The 25,886-nt window shown below is 37.3% G+C and overlaps 2 protein-coding genes across 4 annotated transcripts in view; one reads left to right on the top strand and one right to left on the bottom strand.

Annotated features, from left to right (window-relative positions):
• Positions 1-14,073, top strand: part of SLC35A1 (solute carrier family 35 member A1) — a 26,790-nt gene extending 12,717 nt beyond the window's left edge. The window contains exons 3-8 of the mRNA XM_002925518.4: positions 4,100-4,259; positions 4,436-4,588; positions 8,101-8,167; positions 10,412-10,588; positions 11,032-11,166; positions 13,165-14,073. Of these exons, the coding sequence (XP_002925564.3) occupies positions 4,100-4,259; positions 4,436-4,588; positions 8,101-8,167; positions 10,412-10,588; positions 11,032-11,166; positions 13,165-13,292 (820 nt within the window). The 3' untranslated portion in view covers positions 13,293-14,073. The remainder of the gene's footprint in view (positions 1-4,099; positions 4,260-4,435; positions 4,589-8,100; positions 8,168-10,411; positions 10,589-11,031; positions 11,167-13,164) is intronic.
• Positions 9,098-25,886, bottom strand: part of RARS2 (arginyl-tRNA synthetase 2, mitochondrial) — a 62,486-nt gene continuing 45,697 nt past the window's right edge. The window contains exons 11-22 of one of the 3 annotated variants that reach the window (XR_004628563.1): positions 24,878-24,973; positions 22,008-22,068; positions 20,526-20,602; positions 19,918-20,042; positions 19,285-19,352; positions 19,090-19,199; positions 18,622-18,717; positions 17,417-17,491; positions 16,024-16,087; positions 15,493-15,564; positions 12,204-12,283; positions 9,098-9,140 (exon numbers count right to left, since the gene is read on the bottom strand). Coding sequence is in view for 1 of the 3 variants with exons in the window: in XM_034670759.1 (XP_034526650.1) it covers positions 12,260-12,283; positions 15,493-15,564; positions 16,024-16,087; positions 17,417-17,491; positions 18,622-18,717; positions 19,090-19,199; positions 19,285-19,352; positions 19,918-20,042; positions 20,526-20,602; positions 22,008-22,068; positions 24,878-24,973 (868 nt within the window). In the remaining 2 variants the exon portion in view is untranslated. Of the gene's footprint in view, positions 9,161-11,684; positions 12,284-15,492; positions 15,565-16,023; positions 16,088-17,416; positions 17,492-18,621; positions 18,718-19,089; positions 19,200-19,284; positions 19,353-19,917; positions 20,043-20,525; positions 20,603-22,007; positions 22,069-24,877; positions 24,974-25,886 lie in introns of those variants that run through there. The other 2 variants (XR_004628562.1, XM_034670759.1) reach the window with 2 other exon arrangements.

Genomic DNA, 25,886 nt, shown 5'->3' on the forward strand with positions numbered 1-25,886 from the left:
CAGGCTCCTAGCGGAGGGAGCCTGATGTGGGGCTCGATCCCATAACACCGGGATCATGCCCTGAGCCGAAGGCAGACGCTCAACCACTGTGCCACCCAGGCGCCCCAGAAATACTGTTCTTCTAATAAAATCTTAACACTGGGTTTATATTTTTCACTGCCTCTTTGTACCCATGTTGTAATGGGTTTAGGGTCATAGGAGGGAAGTACAAGTCATGTACCTTGATGAGTATTTTTGTCCTCAAATAACCTCATTATTGGTTACATCTAGTCCTCAAGTCTTTTATGTGAGTTACTCATATTTAACTTTGCAGATGATAAGAAATTTATAAACGAGATTTAACTTTAAGCTCATGAGTAACTTCTGTGTCCCATTTTGCACAGTGCCTTGGTAACTAGCTGAGGAACTTATGCCTCCTAGTAGTTCCTGTCAGATCAGGAGCTGGAAGAATTAGGTCTACTTTTTGACCAAACATAGGTCAGAAAGAATTCATTTCAGCTGGTTGATAAGAAATTTTAGGTGGGGGGGGGGCGCAGTGGAATCTCTGCAATCAGTGTGGAGTTTCAGAATTTCTTCAGGTAACAAAAGGTTGCACAGAGTCTGTAACAGTGATAAAAAAACAAATTGTTTAAATAAGACATTTAATGGGAGACTACATCTAAAAAAAATTTATGTGCTTTTTGATTATACATGCTTTTCTTATCTAGCAATGTCATTTATAGAACTAAATTTAATACATGTTTTTTTTTTTTAAGATTTTATTTATTCATTTGAGAGAGAATGAGAGACCACAAGCAGAGGGAGCTGCAGAGGAAGAGGGAGTAGCCGGCTCCCCGCTGAGCAGGGAGCCTGATGCGGGGCTTGATCCCAGGACCCTGAGATCATGACCTGAGCCAAAGACAGTCACTTAATTGACTGAGCCACCCAGGCACCCCAGTACATTTGCTTTTAACAAAAGGTACTTAGTAAAGGATTTGATTTCTAAGAAAACAACAGGGCAGAAAAATGGAGGAAAAAACCACCTTTGGTTTTTATGTGTTCCTTTTTATAGTATATTCAAGGCTGTAGTATATTTAGAATTTGTTTTAATAGTAGAACAGTAGATGACTAGTAGTGTTTTCTGGAAGATATATTGTTATTTTTTTTAAACTTTAGCAAGTGAAGCTAAATACAGGCTTTAAGAGCTATATTCTTAATACATGTGTTAAATTAAGCAGGATTTAATCTGTTTAATACTGACATCATTTATTTCCTTTAAAACTTTGTGTGCTAAGATTCCCACATATTCTTTCTTATGCTTCTAAATCTTTTTATTCTACTTTCTGATGTTTTTCTATTCTTCAGCTTTTGTTTTCTTTTATAAGTTATTTTCGCATTTTCTGTTTTTTTGTAACTTAATTCAAAGTATCTTATTATAATTATATAATATTGCTGTAGTTGTAAGGGACTACAGTGAAACCTGAACTCTCCAGTAGTTAACATTCTGATATAGCTTGGCTTCTCTAATATCTGCATTAGAGAAGGAACCAGAAAAAAAATATTAAAGCCTTCCTGGCAGTGAATAGTAGCTCCTGAGCATCCAACACAAAGAACGTGGCCAGGAGAGCCAAAGACCTGAAGGTCAGTCCTGATGCACTGTATTTACTGGTTTGTCACAATGAAGGAAAGAAGTACTCAGATTGGCCAGTGATGCCTCATAGGCTCTTCTTTTTATGTGAAAGCTGAAAGTGCAATAGAAGAGATAAGGAGAAAAGGGACCACAGCAATTTTGATTATTGGTGCAGGCATGGTGGTTATTAGGAATAGTAATGAGGGGCGCCTGGGTGGCTCAGTCGTTAAACATCTGCCTTCGGCTCTAGTCACGATCCCAGTGTCCTGGGATTGAGCCCCACATAGGGCTCCCTGCCTTGCTGGGAGCCTGCTTCTGCCTCTCCCACTCCCCCTGCTTGTGTTCTCTCTCTGGCTGTCTCTCTGTCAAGTAAGTAAATAAAATCTTAAAATAAAAAGGAATAGTACTGAGGTACTTACCTAGTCCATATTCCAACAGGGCAAAGCGAGTCCGTGATAAAAAGACCACCTCTTTTCTGGATAGGCAATAATTCATTTGATACCATTAAAGGCTTAAAGTATCTCTAAGGGGTGGAGGTAAAATGGAATTGCCCAGAGCAAGGGATTAGGGAAGGGATAATAGCCACTCTACTACAGCTTGGGGAATCCAGAGTAGGAGATCAGTGGACATGGCAGTGCAATGTAGGAAATGGGTACAAACAGGTACCTCTTAGTAGTTCTTTAGGGAACCACTCTGCAGATACAGCAATATATGTATTTTAGAAGGCATTAAAAGTAACAGTACAGTGAAAGCAGTATCCTGTATCTTATAGTCCATAAGACTTAACATCTCTGCTATCTTGTGCTTCCTAGTAAGAAATAGGACATTAAAGAATCAGGTATGTTTTCTAATATATCATCCTGTTACGATAGCTCTTTTGAGTTGTACTCCTCTGGGTCTTCCTTCTTATTTTAATTATGTTTCTCTTTAATTTTGTTCAATTCTGTAATTGAGGGAAAACATTCTCTGAAAAAATGCAGTTTGAGGTGTTGAGGAAGTACATAGGACATCTTAGATTTGCATTAAAAATTTTAAAAAGACTGTGAAATGTTTAAAGGGCCAATCTTCAGATACCTGAAAAACTCCACTACCTAGAATTTCTCAGTAGTGTTCTTTTTGGTATGCTTTCCTTCTTCTGGATGGAGTTTGTAGACTCCTACCAGGTTGTGTGCATTCCTTTTCAGCATACACATTTACCACTGTGGTGTAGAGCATGTTGAATTTGGCAACAGAGCCAGACCTGTAACTAAGAAGGATGTCTTTTGTTTCCATGACCTAGGCCAAATTTCCTGTCATATTTAAGCATTTTCTTGGGGGCTGAAGTGTTCTACAATGGAGAGGCATAGGTAATGAGTTTGACATTGTGGACTTTTTGCTCCCCTTCAGAACATGTGTAATTATTTTTGCAGTATTTAAATATGATAGAATTCAGTTAACGACTTTTGATTTTGTTAACCAAACATAGCAGAGGCTAACTGTGACTCATTAACTTTGAGTTGAAATAGATCTATCTCCCCACAGAAATATTATGGTCCTCTCTCTTAAGGATATTGTGAATTGCAGTTAGGACCCTTTTGATAAAGACCCTTTTTTGCTGCTGATGCTTGTTATAAAACATTTTTTTTAATTTTCAGGAAATTTTCAGGACAGGAAATAAGCCAGATTAGCTAGTTCCTCCTGAGAAAAAAATAAGAGTAGTTAAGAGCATGTATAATCAGTAAGCATCAAGTAGCAAACTTTATGTACATTACAAGTATAGTTTACTTTTGTTGGTATTAGTAAATTATTTCCTGCAAATTTATAGATATGTACTTCAGTTTTATGAGGATATGCTTTGATTTATTGTCTGTTTCATAAGCACAGTATTTACAAATATTGGCCTGAATTGCTCAATCCCTATCTCAAATAACTTCCGTAACTACCAAACCTTTTTCCTTGTAATTTAAATCTGTAATTAAAAAAAAGTCTTTAAAGATAGATATGCAACCTAATTAAAATAATAAGGGTGAACTTGATGTAATGGCCCTTAAAGTGGGAGGGAATAAATTTTTATGGATAGTATCAGCAATTCTGGCTTCCTGTTATGTCATTATTTAATATGCTTAAAAACTTCTGGAGCTTTGACCAGAGGTTGATGATGGTAAACCTAATTGTCATATTTTCCCAAATCGAACTTTCATGCAGTTGTTGGTATGTTTCTTTTAATCTAAAATTAGCTGAAAATTATAAAAACAAAATAAATTTGCTAAATTACATCAGTGGACCTAACATAATACAGCATTCTGTGTGTGAAGGAATCTTATCAAAAGGACACTGCTGGGGTTCCTGGCTGGCTCAGTTGGTGGAGCATGCAACTCTTGATCTCAGGGTTGTGAGTTTGAGCCCCATGTTGGGTATAGAGATTATTTAAAAATAAAATCTTAAAAAAAAAAAAAAAGACGCTCTGTAATTTCTTTCTCACCTTTCTCTCTCACCCTTTTGTTTTCAAAGAGAAACTGGTAGTCCTGGTAGATTCAAGGCATCTTTAAGAGAAAATGTCTTGGGGAGCCCCAAGGAACTGATGAAGTTAAGTGTGCCATCATTAGTGTATGCTGTTCAGAACAATATGGCTTTCTTAGCTCTTAGCAATCTGGATGCAGCAGTATACCAGGTAAGTGGAGGTAAATGACAACGAAAAGTGTAGAATCTTAAAAAAACTAAGTTTTTATAGTGAAAAGATCTTTATTAACCCTTTATCACATTATATTTTTTCCCATAATTCTGTTAATATCAAATATTTGTGTCAGAGGCTGTTATGAGTTCATTAATTCATTGTTTTGTTTCTAGGTGACCTATCAGTTGAAGATTCCCTGCACTGCTTTATGTACTGTTTTAATGTTAAACCGGACACTCAGCAAATTACAGTGGATTTCAGTTTTTATGCTGTGTGGTGGAGTCATACTTGTACAGTGGGAACCAGCCCAGGCTACAAAGGTCGTGGTAAGAAACAAAGATGTTCACCCTAACCAAAACAGAGACTTCTTGGAGTCTCACAGCACGTTCAACAGTCCCATCGATGGATGTAGCACGATTCCATTTCTTTGACTGAACATCATATTTGCCCTACAGATAGGCTTTTTTTTTTTTTTTATCCCTTAGGATAATTAAAGATAATATAACTGACTGGTCTCCCCTTCCCCCTTGAGTTTTCTAGAGGGGAATATGCATAAAATACGTTAGAGATGGAAGGTACCTTAATGTAATCAACCCCCTTTGTTTCATAGAGGACAAAATTAAGCCCGAAGAAGTGAAGTAACTTGTCCAAAGTTACACACTTAATAGCTAAACTGTGACTAAAATTGTGCCAGTTTCCACAGTTTGTATGTTCAGAACTCACAGGCCTCTTTTAGACATCTTCTAAAGAACACTGAGCAATCTAATTTTCAACTTTTCCCTCAACTCATGGTTTTTTTGTTTTTAAAAACTTTTTGTACATACTCCCACTGTCAGTGATAGGGATTATGGGGTAGTAGTGTTTTTACTGATTATAAATAGCTAGAATAGGCCCAAAGGTGCCTTCCTAATTTTGAGTTTAGAGTTAAATGTTAAGGACATACCTGATCTCTTTTTAAAGTGTAAGACACTTTATAGATTATTTTCCCAAAGAGAATTAGGAAGTGGAACTCTAGTGAATGACCTTCTGGAGTTTCCCTCTACAACCAAATACTCTTTACCTTTTAGTAAATAAAAGACCATGGTTCTCCTGTAAGTATAAGGTGGCTGGGGATGTACAGAGAGCCCGTGAAAGTCGGAAGTCAGTTAATTTTCAGGTAGTTTCTCCTAAAACTAGGTGGAGGTCTCCCCTCCCCCCTGGGAAATGAGGTTTAGATGAATATATATTGTCTTCACATATTTAAACATGCTTATATTCTTAGTGGCATTTCAAGACAGTGACCAAATATTCGCTGCACATTTAATTTAGTTGTAGACCCTCAGAAATAATTCATTGGGAAGTAAAGCAAACAGAAGTTAAATATGAACTTTTAAGTAACACTACACACCATTAGAAAAGATGCTAGGTCCACCTCATATACAGGTAATGTATGTGAAAAGCTCAGTAAGCTAAAGCAGAGTATAGGGCAGCTTTCCTACTTTTGGGTCACTATAGAAAGTTCTTTCATATTTTAAGCCAAGTGCAGCTTCTTGTAACTGCCTCTTGTTTTTTGTTCTTGTCAGAATAATTCAAATCCCTACTAACTCCACACGATCCTTTGAATGTTTAAGGACGGTGTCGCACCACCACCATCCAAGTCTTTCTTTCCTCCCCATCGAGATGGCGCTGTTTCCTCCTTCCTCCCTCCCATTTATTTATTTGAGAGAGAAAGCACGAGTAGAGGCAGAGGGAGAAGCAGACTCCCCAATGAGCAGGGAGTCCGACGCTTAACTGACTGAGCCACCCAGGCGCCCGTTTTTTTAATATAGTTTCTAAAGATTTCTTGATCCCTGGCTTGCCCCAGTACTGCTGTATATTTCTCTTCTAGATGCATTCATTGATTATTCCTCAGTAGTCTTAAAACTTCCCACCATCTCTAGATGTTGACTGAGCAGTGTGAGGTATACCTTGTGAATTACCTCCTTTGTTCTGAATACTAGAGACTTGTTAAATTAGCCTGTAAGTTTGGGGGGAGGATAGCCATTCTATAACTGATTATACACAAAGTTGTTTCACATACATAGAGTTTATATCGCCAACGTGTTATGTGCAGTGGGCTTCTACTACACCAAAATGCAGTATATTTTTTAAGTATATCTTGTTAGCTTTAGTTCATTGTTTAGGCCTTTGAGGTCTTTCCAGACCTTATTATCCATTATTAGGTTTTGGGTATTATGTGTTCCACAGATTTGACGTGTATGTCTTTGGGTCTTCACTGAAAATTTAGGACAGGACTAGAGTTCCGTGGCTATACTTCTAAATCTCTCTTTAGCTGGACTTTTTTCCCCTCTTGCTTACTAAACCTTCTCTCTCATAGTTTTTATGGATCTACCAGGAATTTGAGGGTGCCTTAGTTAGGCTGTTCTGACTTGAGGTCCCTTAAAGGTTGCCATCAAGATATTGGCTAGGGCTGCAGTCAGCTGAGACCTGAGTGGGCCTGGTGGATGTTTCTAAGGGAGCTCATTCATATGCCTGGTAAGCTGGTATTGGTTGTTGGGTCTAGCCTGATTTTATTCCATTAGCACTTTGCTGTATGAGAATTCACTTAGCTGTGATAGAATTGTACTGCTATTATCACTACATTTGTCTTGTTCACAAAAATACTATGCAGACCTTCAAATTTCTTGCAAAACAGTGTCTTTATGGAATTCCCCTCATCACTTAATGCTAAACAGGAATCCCTTCAGAAGGAAATTTGGTATGTCTCATTCTTAGGGAAGCCATACTGTGTTCCAGTGATGACCATTACATTTTTGTTGATTTATTTTTTTAGAGAGTGTGTGTGCATGCGCTGGGTGTGCAGAGAGAGAGAGAGAGAGAGAATCTTAAGTAGGCTCCATGCCCAGTGTGAAGCCAGACGCAGGGCTCGATCTCACCACCCCGAGATCATGATCTGAGCTGAAATCAAGAGTTGGACACTTAACTGACTGAGTCACCCAAGCGCCCCCATTAAACTTTTTAAGTTAAGTCATCTAGCATTTTGCTAGTAATCAATAGTAGCAATAACAGCTGCAATCACCTACACCAAGCTTTCTCTCTCATTTAACGATAAGCAATACTCTTATTTTGAAATGTGTCTCAACTCTTTGGTTTCACTGTTACCATTGAGATAGTATTTATCTCTGAGGAAAGACTGATGAAAGCTCCTTGATTAGTTTGGGGAAGAAAGAGGAGATAAAGTTGAAACAATAGGGCACATATACATGCATCTTCTAGCACAGAATTATGATTATATACACCTGTCAATCTCTCCTATCCATGAACTACTTAAGAACCAGAGCTGTGTATCATCTTTATTTTTATTAAGTATATAAGAAATATGTCTAGTACATAGCAAGTAAGGTATTAATATTTGATAAAAATTCAGTAAAGTAGGAAAGCTTAAAAGTCATTGTATCGTCTTACAGGTGTTAGGGAATAAATGAGTTAAACTGTTGACATTTCCATTATTGATGCTATCAGGGCCCTGATAGGGTGGTGGCAGAAGTTAAAATTAAGAGGCAGGCTGACAAGGTAAAATACTGTGCTAGGGTACCCACCATTAAGAAATAGGCACACATGTTCTGGTAAGCATTCACTATGGCTGCAATTTGAGGGATACATTTTGTAACTTAAATGCTTTGGTTAATCTCTGGGATGGCCTCTTGTTTGTTTCTATCTTATTCTATAGGATAGCTGTGTCTGATGTGGCCATCCTTTCCAGAGAACTGTAACACAGATTTTTGTAGTCCTTTGTTTGCTCTGTTGGAAGAATTTTATTTGTTAGTCACTAGTAACTTTCAAAGCATTATTATTGCAGGTGGAACAGAATCCCTGGTTAGGGTTTGGCGCTGTTGCTATTGCTGTATTGTGCTCCGGATTTGCAGGTAAATCAAACACATCATTTTATTCTTTAAAATTTTTTAAAAATATTAAACTCTAAATAGGGTCTAGTTTATCTTATTTCATTGTAACAATTTTATTCCCAGTAAGATTTATTCTCCTATGGTTTTGTGTCAGCTCTATTTTAGTAAATGTATGGATGGCATTGTTTAATTCAGTTCAGACCTCAGTCCTTATTCATACTTGCGGTTATGTAAGAACATACATCATGCTTACCATCCTCAGTCCAGCTAAGAACCCCAAAGTAAATGAACAAAGACTTCCAAAAATGGAGGAAGTTAGCAGTTAGAAAGCCTGAGTACCTCTTTCCATTTTTCTGGAAGTGGCACTACCTTCAGGGGAGATTCTGATGCTTTAGGGTGTAAGTTACCAGCTCATTATCTGTTTTTCCCTGTTAACCTCAAGTTCTTCCTCTGCTTTAACAGATTAGGAATTATGGAGTAGGGAGAAAAGGGGGGTGGGGTGGAGAGCACCTCAGAAAAGTTAACACATAGAAGTAACAGCCAAAAAGGGAGGGATGAGAACCAAAGTCACTAACAAACATCAAATAAACATGGAAGTCTAGAGTCGTATGTGTGAGACAGGGTATGAATGTTAAGTGCAACATGTGTTTTAGAAATAGTTCCAATAGAGAAGAACCTGAAAGTTCTTGTTAATAAAAAGTGTATTAGTTATAGCTATGTTTGTTATCTTTGTGTTATTTCAAGAGTTAGGATTCTTCTTTTTTTTTTTTTTTTAAAGATTTTATTTATTTATTCAACAGAGATAGAGACAGCCAGCGAGAGAGGGCACAAGCAGGGGGAGTGGGAGAGGAAGAAGCAGGCTCATAGCGGAGGAGCCTGATGTGGGGCTCGATCCCGTAACGCCGGGATCACGCCCTGAGCCGAAGGCAGACGCTTAACCGCTGTGCCACCCAGGCGCCCCTGGATTCTTCTTCCTTTTGACGAGGAAAGGAGGCTGAATATGGAAGTGAATTACTGCTTGTAAAAAAAATATGTTTGATAAGGGGAAAATCTAAACTTAGGAATATACTTAATGATAGCATCATGCTAAATTTTTATTCTAGGAACCAGCAAATTAGAAACAAGAACTGAGTTACCCAAAAAATATGCTATTAGACTTTTGGCACCATTTTGAATAATTAAATAAGTGTTTATGTCCAACATTCTATTTAGTTCAACCTCTCAGTACACAATTTAGGAAATGGTGGGTGGTTTAATATCCCTTTATGCTTGGAGTAACTGAGCACCTACTAGTTAAGTGGTTTTCCCAGGAAGAATATTAAAAAATGGGAATAGGAATAGCCATTACGTTTGTTCCCATTCTCCGACTTTTTCTAACACACATTCACCAAGAACAATCTTGTTTTTCATTAGAATTTTTAGTTGATTAGTATTTGAATGGCAGTTTCTAAATCTGTAATTAACTTGGTGTTTATAATGAAAATCTCTGATGTCCTTGTATACATGTATTCATTTTAAGTATAAAACTTAAAGCAGTGGTATGTGATTTTGGGTGTATGTGGTGAGGAGTCATTTGCTCTTTTGGAGTATCTGAAAAAGACTATGGGCCCTCAACCCCAAGAAAATGTATGTATACCCAAAATGTATTACTTAGTGAGGGAGTTAACTTATGGTCCTTCTGACATCATGTATGAACTTGGCTTGTGGAACTCTACTTTAAAGGAAAATGACTTCACTCAGCAAGTTCTATTTAAATTTTATTTTGGTTGTGTTTTTCTGGAAAAAATCCCAAGTGGTGATTATATAGGTTATTTTGCAGAGCTGGGAGTTTTCATTACTAGGCAGATATTACAGGGATATGATTAAGGTAATTGACTCTAATAGTATAGTTTTCCAGCTGACCAAAGGAACTCTATTATTGGCATTAACAGAGCGCTTCTGTGATCTATCCTACTGCTACAATAAAGGCAGAAACTGTTCTTAAAAATAATTTACGAGTCTTCTGTTAAATGTGGGTTGGAAAGTTCCCTCGTTGTTATTAATTTTATATGCTCTATAAAAATACATGTTGGTAATGTTTTATGTGCCACGTGTCACAACCAAAAAATAAATGTGCATTTGATGTAAAATGTGTTTTTGTTCCCTGAATCACATACTTTATATATAATCCTACCTGTTACTGTTCTGTTATCGTTCTAAATGAAAGGCATTTTAAATTAATTTTTAATAGTATCTTTCATATTTGCGTATCTAATTTTTTTTCAGGAGTATATTTTGAAAAAGTTTTAAAGAGTTCAGACACTTCCCTTTGGGTGAGAAACATTCAGATGTATCTATCAGGGATTGTTGTGACATTAGTTGGCGTCTACTTGTCAGACGGAGCTGAAGTTAATGAAAAAGGATTTTTCTATGGTTACACGTATCATGTCTGGTTTGTCATTTGTAAGTATCCAGGAATTGAAAGTTCTGGGTAGTCTTTTAAAAAAAAGTTGTCTGTTTTAAGCCTTTATAGCATTTTGAAATTGTTCCTTTGATACTGTGAACACCAGTTTGAAAATGTAATTTTGGTTTTATTGACTGATTTTTGTGGCATAGCTATCCCAAAGCAATTTTGCCTTTCACAATCAAAAGTATTTAATGTGTTAGCAATAAATGTGTACAATTTAGTAGCAGACCACATAGCCCTCTGGGCATGTGAAAAACAATGTTGTTTTGTAGGAACTATTATTCGATTTTAGTACAAACTCTCTCAGATGGCTACTTGTAAGGAAAATAGTATTTTCCTAGGTAAATTAGTATGGCATCTCTGGGGGTGAAAATTGCCTTACCATCATAGAATGTTTCATTATTTGAGTGTTAAGATTTTATTTCTTTGTATATACAAGTTCTTGCAAGTGTTGGAGGCCTCTACACTTCCGTTGTGGTCAAGTACACAGACAACATCATGAAGGGCTTTTCTGCGGCAGCCGCCATTGTCCTTTCTACCATTGCTTCAGTGATGCTGTTTGGGTTACAGATAAGTATGTCTTCGTTTGTATTTTTAAGTTTTTAACATAGAAGAGCTTCCCACTTCATTCATTTAATCTGTTCTTAAATATGGCAGCTGGTCCTAGTGTTTACCAAAATTCCTTGTTTCGTTAGTTTATAGTTGTATGGGATGTTGTTCAGCAGTACTGACGTGGTCGCAGTGGTCCTAGAGCTCTATGCTGGGGGTGCTGGTACAACTGAAGTGAGAGGGCTACTGATGAGCTCTTTTGTAGTCAGGACCTCCCCACCCCCCAGGTTTGAGATACAAGACAACTGAGTAGTTCTTACTTCTGAGTGAATATAGTGTGGTTAGGTATGCAGGGAAATGAATACAAGGACTTTAATTACATTGCTAAAAGGAATCATTCCCTAAACAAGGCTTTCTATGAGGAAAGAACAGAAAATTCCTAACTTTTGGACTTTGGTTTTGAAGCAAAATCCAAATCTAAATTAAAGATATCTTTGTTTCATTTAATATATAATTAATACAAATATCATTACCATAGCTGGCATTCTGGCACCCTCACTATGCTAGTCCTTCTAACATATATTCCCTTAGCCCGCACCTAGCATTAAGTTGGCTTCTGAATTATTTGAGCAGTGATGTCGACTTAACATTTCATGCTGCCGTAACAATCATTTTCTTTACTGATCAGTTATACCTCAGTCTGTTAAATAATGACATTAAGTAAGAGACCTGACCTATATTTATGTTTGATTTTAAAACTGACTCTGGTTATAAATACAAATAGAAGAATGCCAAGCCTGTAATCTTAAAAAAACATTTTATAGTATGGTTTAAGTCCTGAATGTACCATTTATTAGTGGTGCAGCCTTGGGGAAATTACTTAACCTGTGTCTTAGTTTCTTCATCTGCAAAATGGGGCTGACAGTATCACCCATCTGCTAGGGTTGATTCAGGTGAATGCTCAGAATAGTGCCTAGCACACAGGAAGTCTTCTGTATGAGGCCAACCACTTACCGTTTCAGTATCAGTATTTATAGGTCCTCTCTTAGATGTATTTCTTACCTGAATTGAGTGAACTTTTAATTGTAGTTCTGATCCTTCCTTAGTTCAACAAATCCTTACACCTTTGCTCCTAAGGAATACTTGGGAACAGTAAAAAATACTTTTGGTCAGTGTTCTTACTGATGGTCAAAGAAATTAATTAGAACATCTTAGCAGTCTTCTAGTTTTCTATTTAGATTTAATTTACTCCCCTTTTTCAAAGGCAAAGCTAGTCTTCTCTAGTTAGGAGTGAACTAAAAATCACAGCTTGATGTCATTTCTCTGAGTGTTTTTTTTTTTTTTTTTTTATAAAGCTAATGAGATTGTGATGTTGTACTCCATATAGAATACAGTTCAGTTTTGAACAGAATATACAGTTTTGACACTGATTTTGACATAAATGTTTATGTATAAAATACCTACTTGTCAAGTTTGGACAAGCTGTAATTTCTTATGTCCTGATTTTCAGGATTAAGATTTACAAAAAAAAAAAAAAAGCTAAAAGAAAATGGAATTGTACTTAGTAAATCACCACCTTATCTCTTATTCAGAAATCTTCACTAGTTTGAGTCATTGGTCATCTAACTTGGAATTCTGCTCAACTACCTTTTACTGTAAACTTCTACAGGTTTTTAGTACCATGGAAAAGCCACATTCCACTGCTTTTCTTTAGATTAGCATATAGGGAAGTTGGTATGATCTTCAGCAGTGGTCTAGGACAGGCATACTTGTGTTCTTGAAAAGAACATAGTCCCTTGATTGTACCTTTTTGGCGGGGGGCTGGGGGTTGAGGGATGGGGAGCTAGAATTGATTATCTTTATAAACCTTACCATCATAAAAATAGAACACTTAGATTTATTTTCCATATAATCTAATGGTATAAACCTAAAATTGAAAGATTTCAGAATTTAAAATTGATTACTGTTATATAGTTATAAGGACACAAATACATATTAAGCTATTTTATTTTCTTCTTTTCAGCACTCACCTTTGCTCTGGGCACTCTTCTTGTATGTGTTTCTATATATCTCTATGGATTACCCAGACAAGACACTACATCCATCCAACAAGGAGAAACAGCTTCTAAAGAGAGAGTCGGTGGTGTGTGATCTCAGCCTCAAAAGAGATTCCTACCAAGACTAAACTATTTGCATTAAACTAGAGCCTTAAGTCAATCCCAGAAGGTAGCTTAAACAAAAAACAGTATGTTAACTGTGTCATAAGAATTAAGAAGAAAACTATCTGAATGAATTGCTACAAAGATTTAATGTGACCTGTTTGGGTCAACCTGTTTTTGTTTTAGAATGAAAGAATTTTATTATTGTACATATAATGTATATAAAAAGTATGGAGAGGTATGGTGTTAAAAAAATCACGTGAGGATACAATATTTAAGTAACAAGGTTTGGGACAAGGTTAAGGGTTAAAGTGCCAAAGCCATTTCTGTATGAACTGTTTTCTTGTTCAGGTACCAGGGGAGAAGGACGACCCCTCCTTGTTCTCCAATTCATGTACAGTATTTCATCCCAGCAGCAGTAAAGACCTAGCTCTTTTCTTACAAAGGAGAGGGAAAACCAAGATAGGCTAGTTCAGAAACAAACTCTCAAACTGAATCTATTTCATAATGCAGACAATGACTTCTGGGTGGTGAATGAGTACTCCTGTAAGTGCTGTATTTGTGCCATTCATTGTCTGGATTCATGTTTCTTTGCGGTTAGATGATCTACTTTTCTTCAAAAAATATTTCTAATGTCACTTTTGTACTTTTTTTTATAAAGTATGTTTAAAACTATTGGGCTGTCAATAATTTGTGAAATTTCAGTGTTTTTTAAAAATTTTCTATACTGTTAATGGGAAAATTCAGCAATAAACTTATTTATATGAAACCTATGATCATTTTGGTATTGTGATTATAACCATTAAGATAATGCAAAACGTAAAAAAACCCAAAACATTAATTTTTTGTTTTTTCTGTGTTGGAATTTTAGGGTTCTTTGGTTGCATATAAAACAACTCTTGGCTAGCCTTCAGCAAAACCAAGAGTTTATAAGGACTACAGTCAAGGCAGTGGGGCTCTAGGTCGTAGGAGATAATGTACAGTCTTTTCAGGGAGCTGCTTTTGGAAAGACTGGGCTCTGTCACTGTCCTGTGTCATTTCACTCAAGATTCATTCAAATACCGAGGCAGCTACCACAGATCTGGGAAGGGAAACATTTCTCCAAACAAGTGGAGAAGGCTGTAGGACATGAAAAACATGTCCCAACTGTACATTTTTATTCCATGGCTGGTTTGTGCTAAGGAAATAACAAGACTTAAAAATTAGTAATCTGGAAGCTAATGTATTTAAAATTGAGACTGCATGGATGAGTCGTCTTTTCTAGGACTAAGAAGGTGTACCATACTTGCCAGTCTAAAACTATGTTCATTCAACTAGAGAAGCTTTGGTTCATGCTAATATGCTTCTCTATTTGTAAAAGTAGATTGTCACCAATATTCAGAAGACTTCCAGTAACAACATTTAGAATGAATGATAGCAGTCTGAATGGAAATACTGGCAGATGAGGATAGCCGTACTGACTGAACAAACTGCATCCCACTTACGTTACCTAAACAATCAAATCACACAAAATATCCTTGACCAATATAGAGGTACATGAAAGAAATAGTTTAAGAAACTCCATTTCAAATTATGGTTTAACTAAGGGACTAATTTTTATAAAGTTCCCAGTAAAATAAAATATGTATATAAGTAACTCCTTGTTACTCAAATCTATTCAGTTCCCAAGTTCATGCAGAAGAGTTACCTGTACAGATCAACGACAGAAGCATGAGATCTGATCTCTGGGAGTGGCTGTCAGCTGTATAGGTAAAAAGGCTTAATTCTGGTCTCCCTAAATTGATTCAGAACTAGCCAGTATTATAAGAAAATTGAAATTGCTTTTATCAATTTTATCTGAGGCAAACATGAGATAATCTCAGTTATAAGAACAATTTCTGGAAGAATGATGCTGTGAAAACCTCAAGCTGGAGCTTAAAGTCTAATCTTTTATCCCCCTTAGGACCGCAGTGAATTTTAGAAGATTTGAGTTAGTTTTATAAAACTCTGTTTAGTACTTACTGACGAAGGAACTCAAATGATTTTTTTTTAGATAAAGATTTAATAAGTTGATAAATCACTTAGGCTTACCAAAATATTGATTCTGATACAGAATAACAGTTTAAATTCTAAACACGGCATATGAGAATAGATAACCAGAATTCACTCAGTATTTAGAAAGCTATTTTAATTAGAAATTACATCCTACATACAGGTGTTATTCCAAGAAGTTTCATTCCATTGGCTAGGACAGAACGCACAGCTCTGAAAAGATGAAGTCTGGCCTATGAAATAAAACAAAGAATGATTAAATGTTCAACAACAGGCTAACTATAAGTGAATAAAGAACATTTTTAAAAGTAATTCTTTCTTCCAATTTAAAGTAGGAACAGTATCTCAGAGTGCGCCAGTGTCTGCTGTCGGCAAGGGAAGACAAATGCCTAGCATCCCTTATGACTGGTAGCCAAGAGCTGGGGAGTAGGAGTGACGGTATCCTATTACCCGAAGTATAGCTTCAGATAAGGGGAACTCCTCACATGAACACTTGATGTAGGAAGAGTGTTTCATAGTCCAGTACTGGGAAATACATAAACACTGTAACAGTCCAATTCTAATTACCACCTGAGTCCATAAGTACACTACTGTAGCTGAACCACAAGATGCTATTTTAGGAACATTCACAAGACTGACTCAGTAATATTAATCGGAGGATGCAGAGATTACATAGAAAACACTTAACATACCCCAGCCACTTCGGGAGGGCTGTCTTTTATAAACAGTGTCTTATGTGCCACAGCTGCAAGATGACTGAAACGGGAAGAAAGAAAGAAATGATGCAGTAGTAATTTCCTGTTGTAACACACAAGCTTGGTATCTTACTCCCTCAACTTAAGGAACTCGAAAGCCCAGAGCCAGTAAAAGATGTGTGTAACACTGGAAGTTGAGACTTGAATTCACTGCTTTTCTGTAACAGGAAAAGTAAAACACATTAAACTAAAACTTTAGATTTTGATCGTAATACCTTAAGTTCTTAAGATTATGATTTCACTCTTGACAAAGACAGGGGATTCCTTTCTAAAAATTGGTTTTTCTCATTTAGCCATCTTTTAGGATGAAAGATACAACATGACCTGGATATTGCCTCTGTACGGTGAGGAGGTGGGGTAAAGACTAGGTATCGGTCCACTGCACACACACTGGCCACTCTTCTCTAAAGTATCTTTTCTGTTTAGGTAGAGCAGCAAACAGAACAATATGCCAGAGAAATGATGCTTCTGACATTCATTTCAATGACTGACATTTAATTAGACTTTCTGGCTTCTTTATTTCTCTATGACCAGGTAGAATTTAAAGGAAAAAAATTTATTTAAATCTGGGGAAGACTGCTAAAAAGGATAATCAAGAAAACAGTACCAATAAATCTGATTTCAGTAAATCTTAAGTAAAAACAAGTATTTCCTTTCTTAAATAGATTTATGGAAAGATACAATTGATTTAGAAGAGACTCAACTTCTATTCAGAGTTTCTGAAACAGCTACTAAGAAATTCCTATTAAACTGATTTGCCTTCCAATTCATCCTCTACCCTTTAGCTGATTGATTTTCTATGTCTCTGTTTAAAGTCATTTTATGGACTCCACTGCCCTGAAAATAAGCTGAAATGCCCTATACAGGCAGAAAAGCTTTTATACACTCATTTCTCACCCTTCCCAGGACCATGCTTGTAGTTCCATTAATGCACTATGTTCTTGCTCAACCCTGGGCTTTCTCTTCCTTTTCTGCCACCTTGCTTCTCCTGATTAATATTGACTCCTCTTCTCCAAGAAGCCCTCTCTCATCCAGCAAGGCTGGGCTGAGTGCTGTAACACTGTCTCTTATGTCCACTCTATCCTAGCACATATGTGCTGTTAATTAACTACCTGTGACGAAGCTGTTGGTTCTTATAGCACACTGAATGAATAAATGAACATTAACTGCTGCTTTGCAAAGATGAAGCAAGAATTCCTGTAACTTAAGGCATCTCACTTTTTAGGCCATGAGGTTTGTTTATAACAAAACTTTAGAAGAAAGAAAGGTCCTTTGTCAGATCACATCTCCAATGTCTTTAATATCTGAAAACAGCAAGGTTATAAAGTACCTTAGAGTTAGAAGGTAACTGACAATGTGCCTGGGTTGAAGGTCCTGAGAAGATCTATAAAGCACCTCGTCGAACCTAAAAGAAATGTGACAGGAGCAGTTGGCAAAGGAAGACTGCACATATTACACTAAGCTGTTAAGATCTTGGATGTAAGGTTGACTGGACATTAAGAGTAGAAGGTATAGGGGCACCTGGGTGGCTCAGTCGGTTGAGCATCTGACTCTTGGGTTTCGGCTCAGGTCACGATCTTGGGGTTGTGAGATTGAGCCCTGTGTCAGGTTCTGAGCCCAGGGTGAAGCCTGCTTAAGTTTCTCTCTCTCTCTCCCCCCCTCTGCCTCTGCAACTACGCATGCTCTTGCTCTCTAAAAAAAGAGTAGAAGGTATATGAAGAAAGACCTTGTGTGCATTTGAAGGTAAAGGCACATTTTTCTTTCTTACAAATTCCCTGATGGCAGGTACTTTCTAAATCATTTTGATATCCCTTAGGCCTAGCCCAGAACAAGGACTCGGGCTGTTAAATTGAATGTAAAAAGCCTATGGCCATGTTTAAGAATATAATCTAGCCTTCAATGCTAAGAAAACCAGGTTGGCTTTTATTTTCTAACAAAAATTAGTCAAATGTAAGAAAACTGACTCCTCTGATCCCAGGAAAGAGCCACTGACCACTGTGTGGCAATCAGAGAAAACTGCCTTGTTAACTACCCACATCCTTTGCAGAGACTAGTATCTCCTGACAAGCAGGGCTACGAGAGCTCAAAGTGTGGTCTCTTGCCTAGTGTCAGGGCGTCAAGTAGGTGTTTGCGACTGTGCCCGGAAACCACGAAGCAGGGTTCACAGAAGCTGCACACAGGCGGAGGTTTTCCTTCACTTGGCAAACAGAGTGAGGAGAAGATGAACTTTCCCAAAACTAAACGTTTATGCTTCTACACCAGGCTTTCCATTCTCACGCCATGACCTGGAGGATGTCAGGCACCTGTACTGATTCAGCAGTGATATTTTTAAGCCCCAAGGACTGACCTTAACTGTGTCTTCTATTGTCTGCCCTCAAAGGGCAGGTCATCACTTTGGCAAGACCTTCAGGAAAGTGCTGTCTGGAGGCAGGGGGGCAAGAGCTACCTACTGGTTTGTTCACTCCAGGGGTCAGCAAACCATCAACAGTCATTTCACTAAGCAGGCCCAGACTCAATAGTACCAGAAAACTATACCTGAGAAGATGCTGGAGAATGGAAACAGACTGTGGCTCTTGTAAACAACCAGTGTTGAAGTCATTTAGATAACCACATCCAAAAGTCTCTTCCAAACTGTTATCAAAAGTTTAAAAGCAACAAAGGATTACACAAGTCATCCAAGGACACATAATTGCAAGTTTGTCACAATGCCTCACTTGGCATTTTTTTCCTAACTCTGTTTCTTCCTCTGAAAAGAATAATGAATAATGGCAGCATTATTCTGAGTACTAAATAAGGTAATATACATAAAAGCACTTCTTAGATGCTCAATAAATATTTTAAAAACCAAACCTAACAGGTGGTCCACTGTACTACTAACTAGTTTTGGATATGAGATATTGGAGAAGCCCAGCAAATAGGACCTTTGATCTTAGGAGCACATCAGCCCACCCCCACCCCGGGAAGGCCAGAGGGGCTCAGCGTTTCCTGGCAGACGCCCCTCACCTGTGGAGGCGGGCATGCGTGTACTGCAGGAAGACTCCTGTGTCCCCACGACTCTGGAAAACACGATCCCAGCTGAACTGATAGTCAGATAAGAGTAAACCTTTGAAGTCCTAGAATGACAAGAGTACATTTTTAGCGCTGGGGTTTGTTCTAATACCAAACAAAAGGGTCTCACAGGAGGCAGTCTTAACAGACCTGAATAATGAGTGCAGCGAGCCCGACCCTCTCTGCAGTCTCCTGTGGGTTCTCCAGTTCTCTGGTAGCTGGAACAGACAAAGGCAGCTATCTTTAACTTACATGAAACTGTAAAGAATCAGGGATTCTGAAAAAATCTGCCAAAAATGTATGCTGCCAGTAAGAAGAACAAACAGGTTCACAGTGGGCAATTTACTTTCCAAATTTGGGCTAATTTACCTTGGATAAAGACATTCCCCTGCCTACGTTAAAAGGAAAGGAACACAAATTCACATTTCTCATAAACAGCCCGTATGATACTTTTCCAAGGTTGAACAAAGACATGAGTACTTGTGACCTGTTTCCTATTACATAACACGGGAATGTAACATAACCACTCCAACAGTGGAATGACAACGCTAAAGCTGTCCATGAAAAGAGGCCCAGGGTCATATCAATTCAGATTACTGAACTGAATGACACCAAGCAGCAAGTCTAAAACCTCTGGCACCTCTAATTAGTGTGAGCTATTTCTGACAAAGTTAGTGAAAGTGAAGAGAGGGATGGTCAAAATAAATCGTACTGCACAGAAGTCCCGCAAAACATCCAAGTGGCATGTAAGTTATGACCGTAACAACAATAAAGTGAATTCACTCTTAATAGAAGCCATGTTCTGTAGCATCCTTGATCGAATCTCATTTAGAACATCTTCCAGAAAAGTAACATTTCCTCTTCGAGTCTTCATTCCCTGTACCACCCCAAAGGGCACATGCCGGCACCTGAAATGGAAGAGAACAGAACGGATGATCAAAGTGCCTAATACCCCTTTAGAGAGTAGTCTGAATTTCAACTCTCATAGAGGGCCTTTTCAAAATTAATCAACTCAAACAGGATGTGATTTGTTATATGCCACAAAAGATGTTAAACACACAGCTTCATTTTACAGAGATAACCACTAAGCTGTGATTAAATTACTAGTTGCCTTTGTGAAAAAAAGGAGGGATCAAGAATTTTGGAAATCAAGCCAGTGAAAGCCGATGTCTAATAAAGACACATTATTAAATGTTTTTAAGTTGGAAATGACTAAATAACCAAGACGTAAATTAATGTAGAAAACAAATCTGCTTCTATACTAACACCCTGAAATAAGGAAGTGAAATCTGAATGACGACCTTTAACAACCTGGCATATTTTGGGACTTGGCTGACCTAACAAATCCTTAATGATCTAGAGCAGACAGTTATGAACCATGTGGACATTACCTTTCTGCCCAGTCATATCCCATGATCTGCAGCATTTGGAACACTTGCTGAAAATGCTTTTTTTGCCCTTTATCTGTCTTGGGGGGAAAAAAAATGTATTTAAAATAACAGTGATAAGTTAACCTACAAAAATAGGTGGGGCGTAAATCAAAATACTTGAGTTTTGACACACTAGAGTCATTGCCAACTGATATACTTTAAATAAGTAAAGAAAGAAGATGCCAATAGCAGGTCTAAGCTGAGTGCACTACAAGAGAAGAAAGAGCCGTAGCACTCTACTGAGTCAGGAGGAAATACGAACTTTAATCTGAGTATACTATTTCAATTCTTTCTCCTTCAGCTATCATGACCTTTATCTCCAAGAAGGACGAAGCTCAGCTCTAATAAGATATTTAATGGCAACTTTCTTTTCTTAGGGGAAAGGGAGAGGCACATGGAGAGGAAGAAAAGGGAAGAGACCAGAATAACCCTTAGCAATAAAAGGAACAAACTACTGATGCACACAACAGCTTGGGTGGATCTCTAAAGTATTCATTATACTGAGTGAAGAAAGCCAATCTCAAAAGATTACCTACTGTGATTCCATTTATATAACATTTTCAAAGTGACAACACTGTAGTGATGGAGAACAGAGCAATGGTTGCCAGGGGTTAGGGTGGGGGGTAAATAATTATTCACTGGTTGCCAAGAGGGTGTTTGTTTCATGATGGAACTGTTGTCTATTCTGAATGTTATGATGGTTACATGATCTACACGTGATACAATTTCGCAACCCCTGCCTCCCAACATATCTAGGCCCACACACAAGTACATGTAAAAGCTGGTGGAATTTTTTTTTTTTTTGAAGATTTTATTTATTTTAGAGAGAAAGAGAGAGAGAGAGCGAGCAGGAGCGGGGAGGGGCAAAGGGAGAGGGAGTGGGAGAGAAGTGGCGGAGTCTGATATGGGGCTCAATCTAAGGACCCTGAGATCATGACCTGAGCCAAAATCAAGAGTCAGACACTTAACTGACTGAGCCATCCAGGTGCCCTGAAATTGGTGGAATTTAACTAAGGTCTTTAACAATGTCAGTTTCCTGGCACAAAGTGCTACGGTTATGTAAGATACTATCTTTGGGGAAGGCTAGGTGAAGGGTCCATGGAAACTCTGTACGATCTTAAAACTTGTGATTCTTAAAGATTTAAAATAAAAAGTTATTTTTTAAAAAGTGCATTATGGGAACCTATACATATTCATTTCACATAACCATTTTCCTGATTTGGGTAATTTTTTTTTTATTATGAAGCAATGTGAATGTTTTCACTTTTAAAGAGTTTTGTTTTTCTTTTAACATAGCGGTTTCTACCTTAAATAAACTTAACACTGAATTCCTTTTATATTTTGACAAAATTATTTTTCCATAGTTTTCAACATGATGTATAATTTCTATCTTTGTAGTTTTCATGAGGCAGAGATCATAACTTTTTTATTGTGATTACTTACCACATAAATCATTGTATCAAAATTATACTTGTCCATTCGATCTATAGCAGCTGCAAGATCTCTGAAAAAAAATGGCCATAGATTAAGAGTTGCCAAGCAGATCTGGGTAAAAATTTGTTTTACCTATTTAATAGTAATGAGGCTTTTCTAATTAAGAAGTCCTATTATCCCACAGCCTAGGGTATATTACCCATGATTACATAATCCCAACTCCATACTTTGATATAAAATAATAGTAATAAAAATAGCTTTGGGGAAAAGCAATAATAATAAAAGTACTGTGGAAAGATTAAAAAAAAAAACCCAAAATAAATAAACTTAAGCTCTGGGAAAAGTAGTAGTATTAGGCAGAGTGTCTGTAGGTAAATACTTAATGATTTGTTAATTAAGCCTCTACTGGAAAGAATCACCTAAGTGTCACTTTTCTGCAGTACACTTTCTTAAAGAACATACTCAAAACTCAGGTGATGTGGCAGCTACCCCGGTATCTTTTAGCTACTCTTCTATTAGTGCTATCAAAGACTTTCAAAGTCTTCAATCAGTCATAAGCAATACCTTCTAAAGCGCTGTAAAAGACCATAAAGTCCTCTGACAAAAACTCAACTCTTCTTTCTCTAAGTAAGACTCAGTTTGCATCTAGTATGAATTAATGAAAAACAAACCATAAACTATGAAATTTCAAGTTGAAATTATGAGAGTATTGAAATTTAAAATTAAAGCTATTTTTGGTTAACAATATACGACACTGGGAATATTTCTAAAGTTCCTAGGTCTTTTGAAATGTTGGGGATCAACAAAATGTCTAGTCCCCACCTTGTGATCCTGATACAGAGCACGCAATTGCAACAGAGGCAAAAGCCGGCTCTTAAGGAACAACAAAATCTTACTCTTTTTTTTTTTTTTTAAAGATTTATTTATTTTGAGAAAGCAGGGGTGTGCACACAAGCAGGAGGGTAGGGGGTGAGGGTGGGCAGAAGGATTGGGGGAGAGAGTCTTAAGCAGATTCCGCACTGAGTGTGGAGCCAATGCAGGGCTCAATCTCATGACCCTGAGCCGAAACCAAGTCAGATGCTTAACCGACTGTGCCACCCAGACGCCCCCAAATCTTACTCTTTTTATGTATAAAGCACATACATGCATACAATACATACAAATGTACAGGATATCTGTGATATTAAAATTTCATGAGGTGGGGAAGTAGGAAAAATTGGCAAAAAGGCTCCTGAGAGCAGGGCTACAATGAAAAAAAAAAAAGGCTGTGAAACACCAGATTATCCCCCAGATGAAGTCACAAATATACACCCCTACTGAAGTTTTGGTTTGGGCCAAGGACAAAACAAAGAGAAGCCTTTTGATCCAATGAAATATAAAAGGAGAATGTTAACAAAAAGCTCTAGGTTGAGTTTGTAGAACTTGAGTTTGAAAGCAGGAAGAAATGCAAGGTTATTTAGTTCAGGCCTCTTATTTCAAAGTAGGGATTCATGGCCCAAGGAGGGTAAGTGGTAGTTGTGGTCTCAGAACAAAACTCTAGGTCTCCAGCCTCACCCTGTGCTCTTGTTAGAAGAGAGAAAAGTGCAGGAGAATACTGAATCACTCCTTTAATTCACATCCATATATAGATGTATTCTATAAGGAACCCACTGAAAGGGCAGAAACTAAAGTTAGAGGTGAAAAATCAAACATTTCAACAAGTGGCAAAAAAACACAATTATTCTCCCAAAGAGAAAAGACAAAGTATACGCATTAAGGTAAATACACAGAAAAATCTAGACCTAATGAATGTTAGCCCAAGAAAGATAACCAAATCAGGAAAGCTATAATCATTAGGACATGGAGTATCTGATGTGTGTGGAAACATTTCCTATAGCCATTGCTTAAGGGTTTCTTTAGGTAATCTGTCCAGCAGTAATTGGTTGGCACAAAATATTTTTCTACTATTATTTTTTTAACCTAGAAAAAGAAATGTACTTCTTACATACATAGGTTCTTCTCACTTCCTAACTCCAATTGTATGGAATTGATAAAGGGAAATGCCAAAAAGTAACAGAAAGTAAGGGATCAATTATCTAAGGCACAGGAGGAGAATCAGATGGTTGTATAAAGCTGTTGGAACAAATGATGGTAGTTAACAAGAACAGTAAATATCATTTCTTTAACTATGCTATAAAAGTGGGTTTATGATCCAAGATAAAACTCCAGCCTGGAAGACACCAGAGCCTTTTGCCAACACAGCCTGAGTATGGCCGTGTTGGCTTGTGTGCCGTTTTCATGGTCCCTTCTTCTTCCTATTGGCTTTGTCCCAGATATAAGTGTGCTTGATAATCCAGTTTTTACTAACAGAGACTATTCCTTTCCACAGGGGTCAGTCATGGAGAAAGAAGAAGAAGAAGAAAAAAAAAAAGGCAAGATGTCTTACTTCTCCCTTGGCCTACTTTACCGCAGTTAGAATGAGGACTGACACTTATGTGCACGTAAGATGGTCTTGACAGATTGAGGACACCACTGAGCCACTATGACCACTTTCTAGTATACATTTCCTGCCAATGTGCAATTGGAAAATATTTATAGTTGATTATGAGGTGCCTTAGTTTTGCAGTTTGTAGAACAATGTATTCAGCTGTGGAAATCCTATAATGTTTAACTAACTGTAAATAGTTTTTTCACTTTTCTGATGATATCAAAACTTTCCAGGAACTATAACTGGCAATAAATAGAAACCCAATTTATTTTGAAGTGATGACAGCAAGAGATTTAGAAACTAGGATTTGATAACAGATTTGAGGATAAAATGATTGTTTTAACACTGGTCCTACAACAAAGAACATGAAGTCGTGTGCATTCTGATATTGACCTTCATATTAGATACAAACCTGGTTGCATAGAGAGAAGTCCCATCGCTTCGCATTACAGTACAAATTGAGGAGGGGTCACCGTTCCCAGAAAGATCCACTACAGCTGTTCCTTTTCTAAAAATACAAAAAGGTAACTGAAGAAACATAATAAATTAAGACCTTTAAAAGAACAGTATCTATAACATCACCTTTAGCAAACCAGAAGCTACTTTCTATTACTTGTAACAATAACCAGTATAACCAACAATGAAGAAAAACAAGAAGGAATCTAACCATGAATCTATTAAGAGTGGGTAAGTATGATGTAATTAATATTTGGTTATCCTATCTTTCTAAACTCTGTAGCTCTGGATAAGGTACTTAGTTAAGTCTTTAACATACCCAGTTGAAAAATGAGATTTCAACCATAGTTTAACCATGAAACATATTCTTCTAATGCAAATTATAGTATTCAATATTGGGCTAATTTTTGACATGCCAAAAAATACTCTTGAGTATTAAACCACGGAATTTTGTTATTGTCTTCCCTGTCTTATCAAAAAGTAGAATCTGTATATGGCAATCTAAGAATCTGCCTACGGACATTACTAAGCATGTTATGAACCACACTCTCTGGGGCTTCCTCATAAAGATGATGAGAGAGAGCACTCTTTGGTACTATGAAAACTGGCACTTCTAAGCAACTGGTTTGTTTCTGTATTACAGATGCCTGGGCTCCTATGACTGGTACTACTTCTGTTTGGCTGACAGGAAGGTCAAAGATAAATTAGAAATCTGCCTTAAGTAAGGGAACAGCATCCCAGTACGTGTAATACAACATGCCATTATCATTCCCCATTCTGTATTAGTTTTTCTGCCTCTGCTTCCTGATTTCCTCATTTTACTCTTTCAAAAGTTTGTATTATACCTATTTACATAAGGTGCCTTAAATACATTCTGAACAGGATATGGTTTTTTAAAAAGGCAGGGCTGAGTGAGAAGATGTGATTTCTATTTCCTTTTCTCAGTTATATCGCTATCAGCTTGT

Source organism: Ailuropoda melanoleuca, chromosome 10 (genome assembly GCF_002007445.2).
Source record: "Ailuropoda melanoleuca isolate Jingjing chromosome 10, ASM200744v2, whole genome shotgun sequence".
Taxonomy (NCBI): domain Eukaryota; kingdom Metazoa; phylum Chordata; class Mammalia; order Carnivora; family Ursidae; genus Ailuropoda; species Ailuropoda melanoleuca.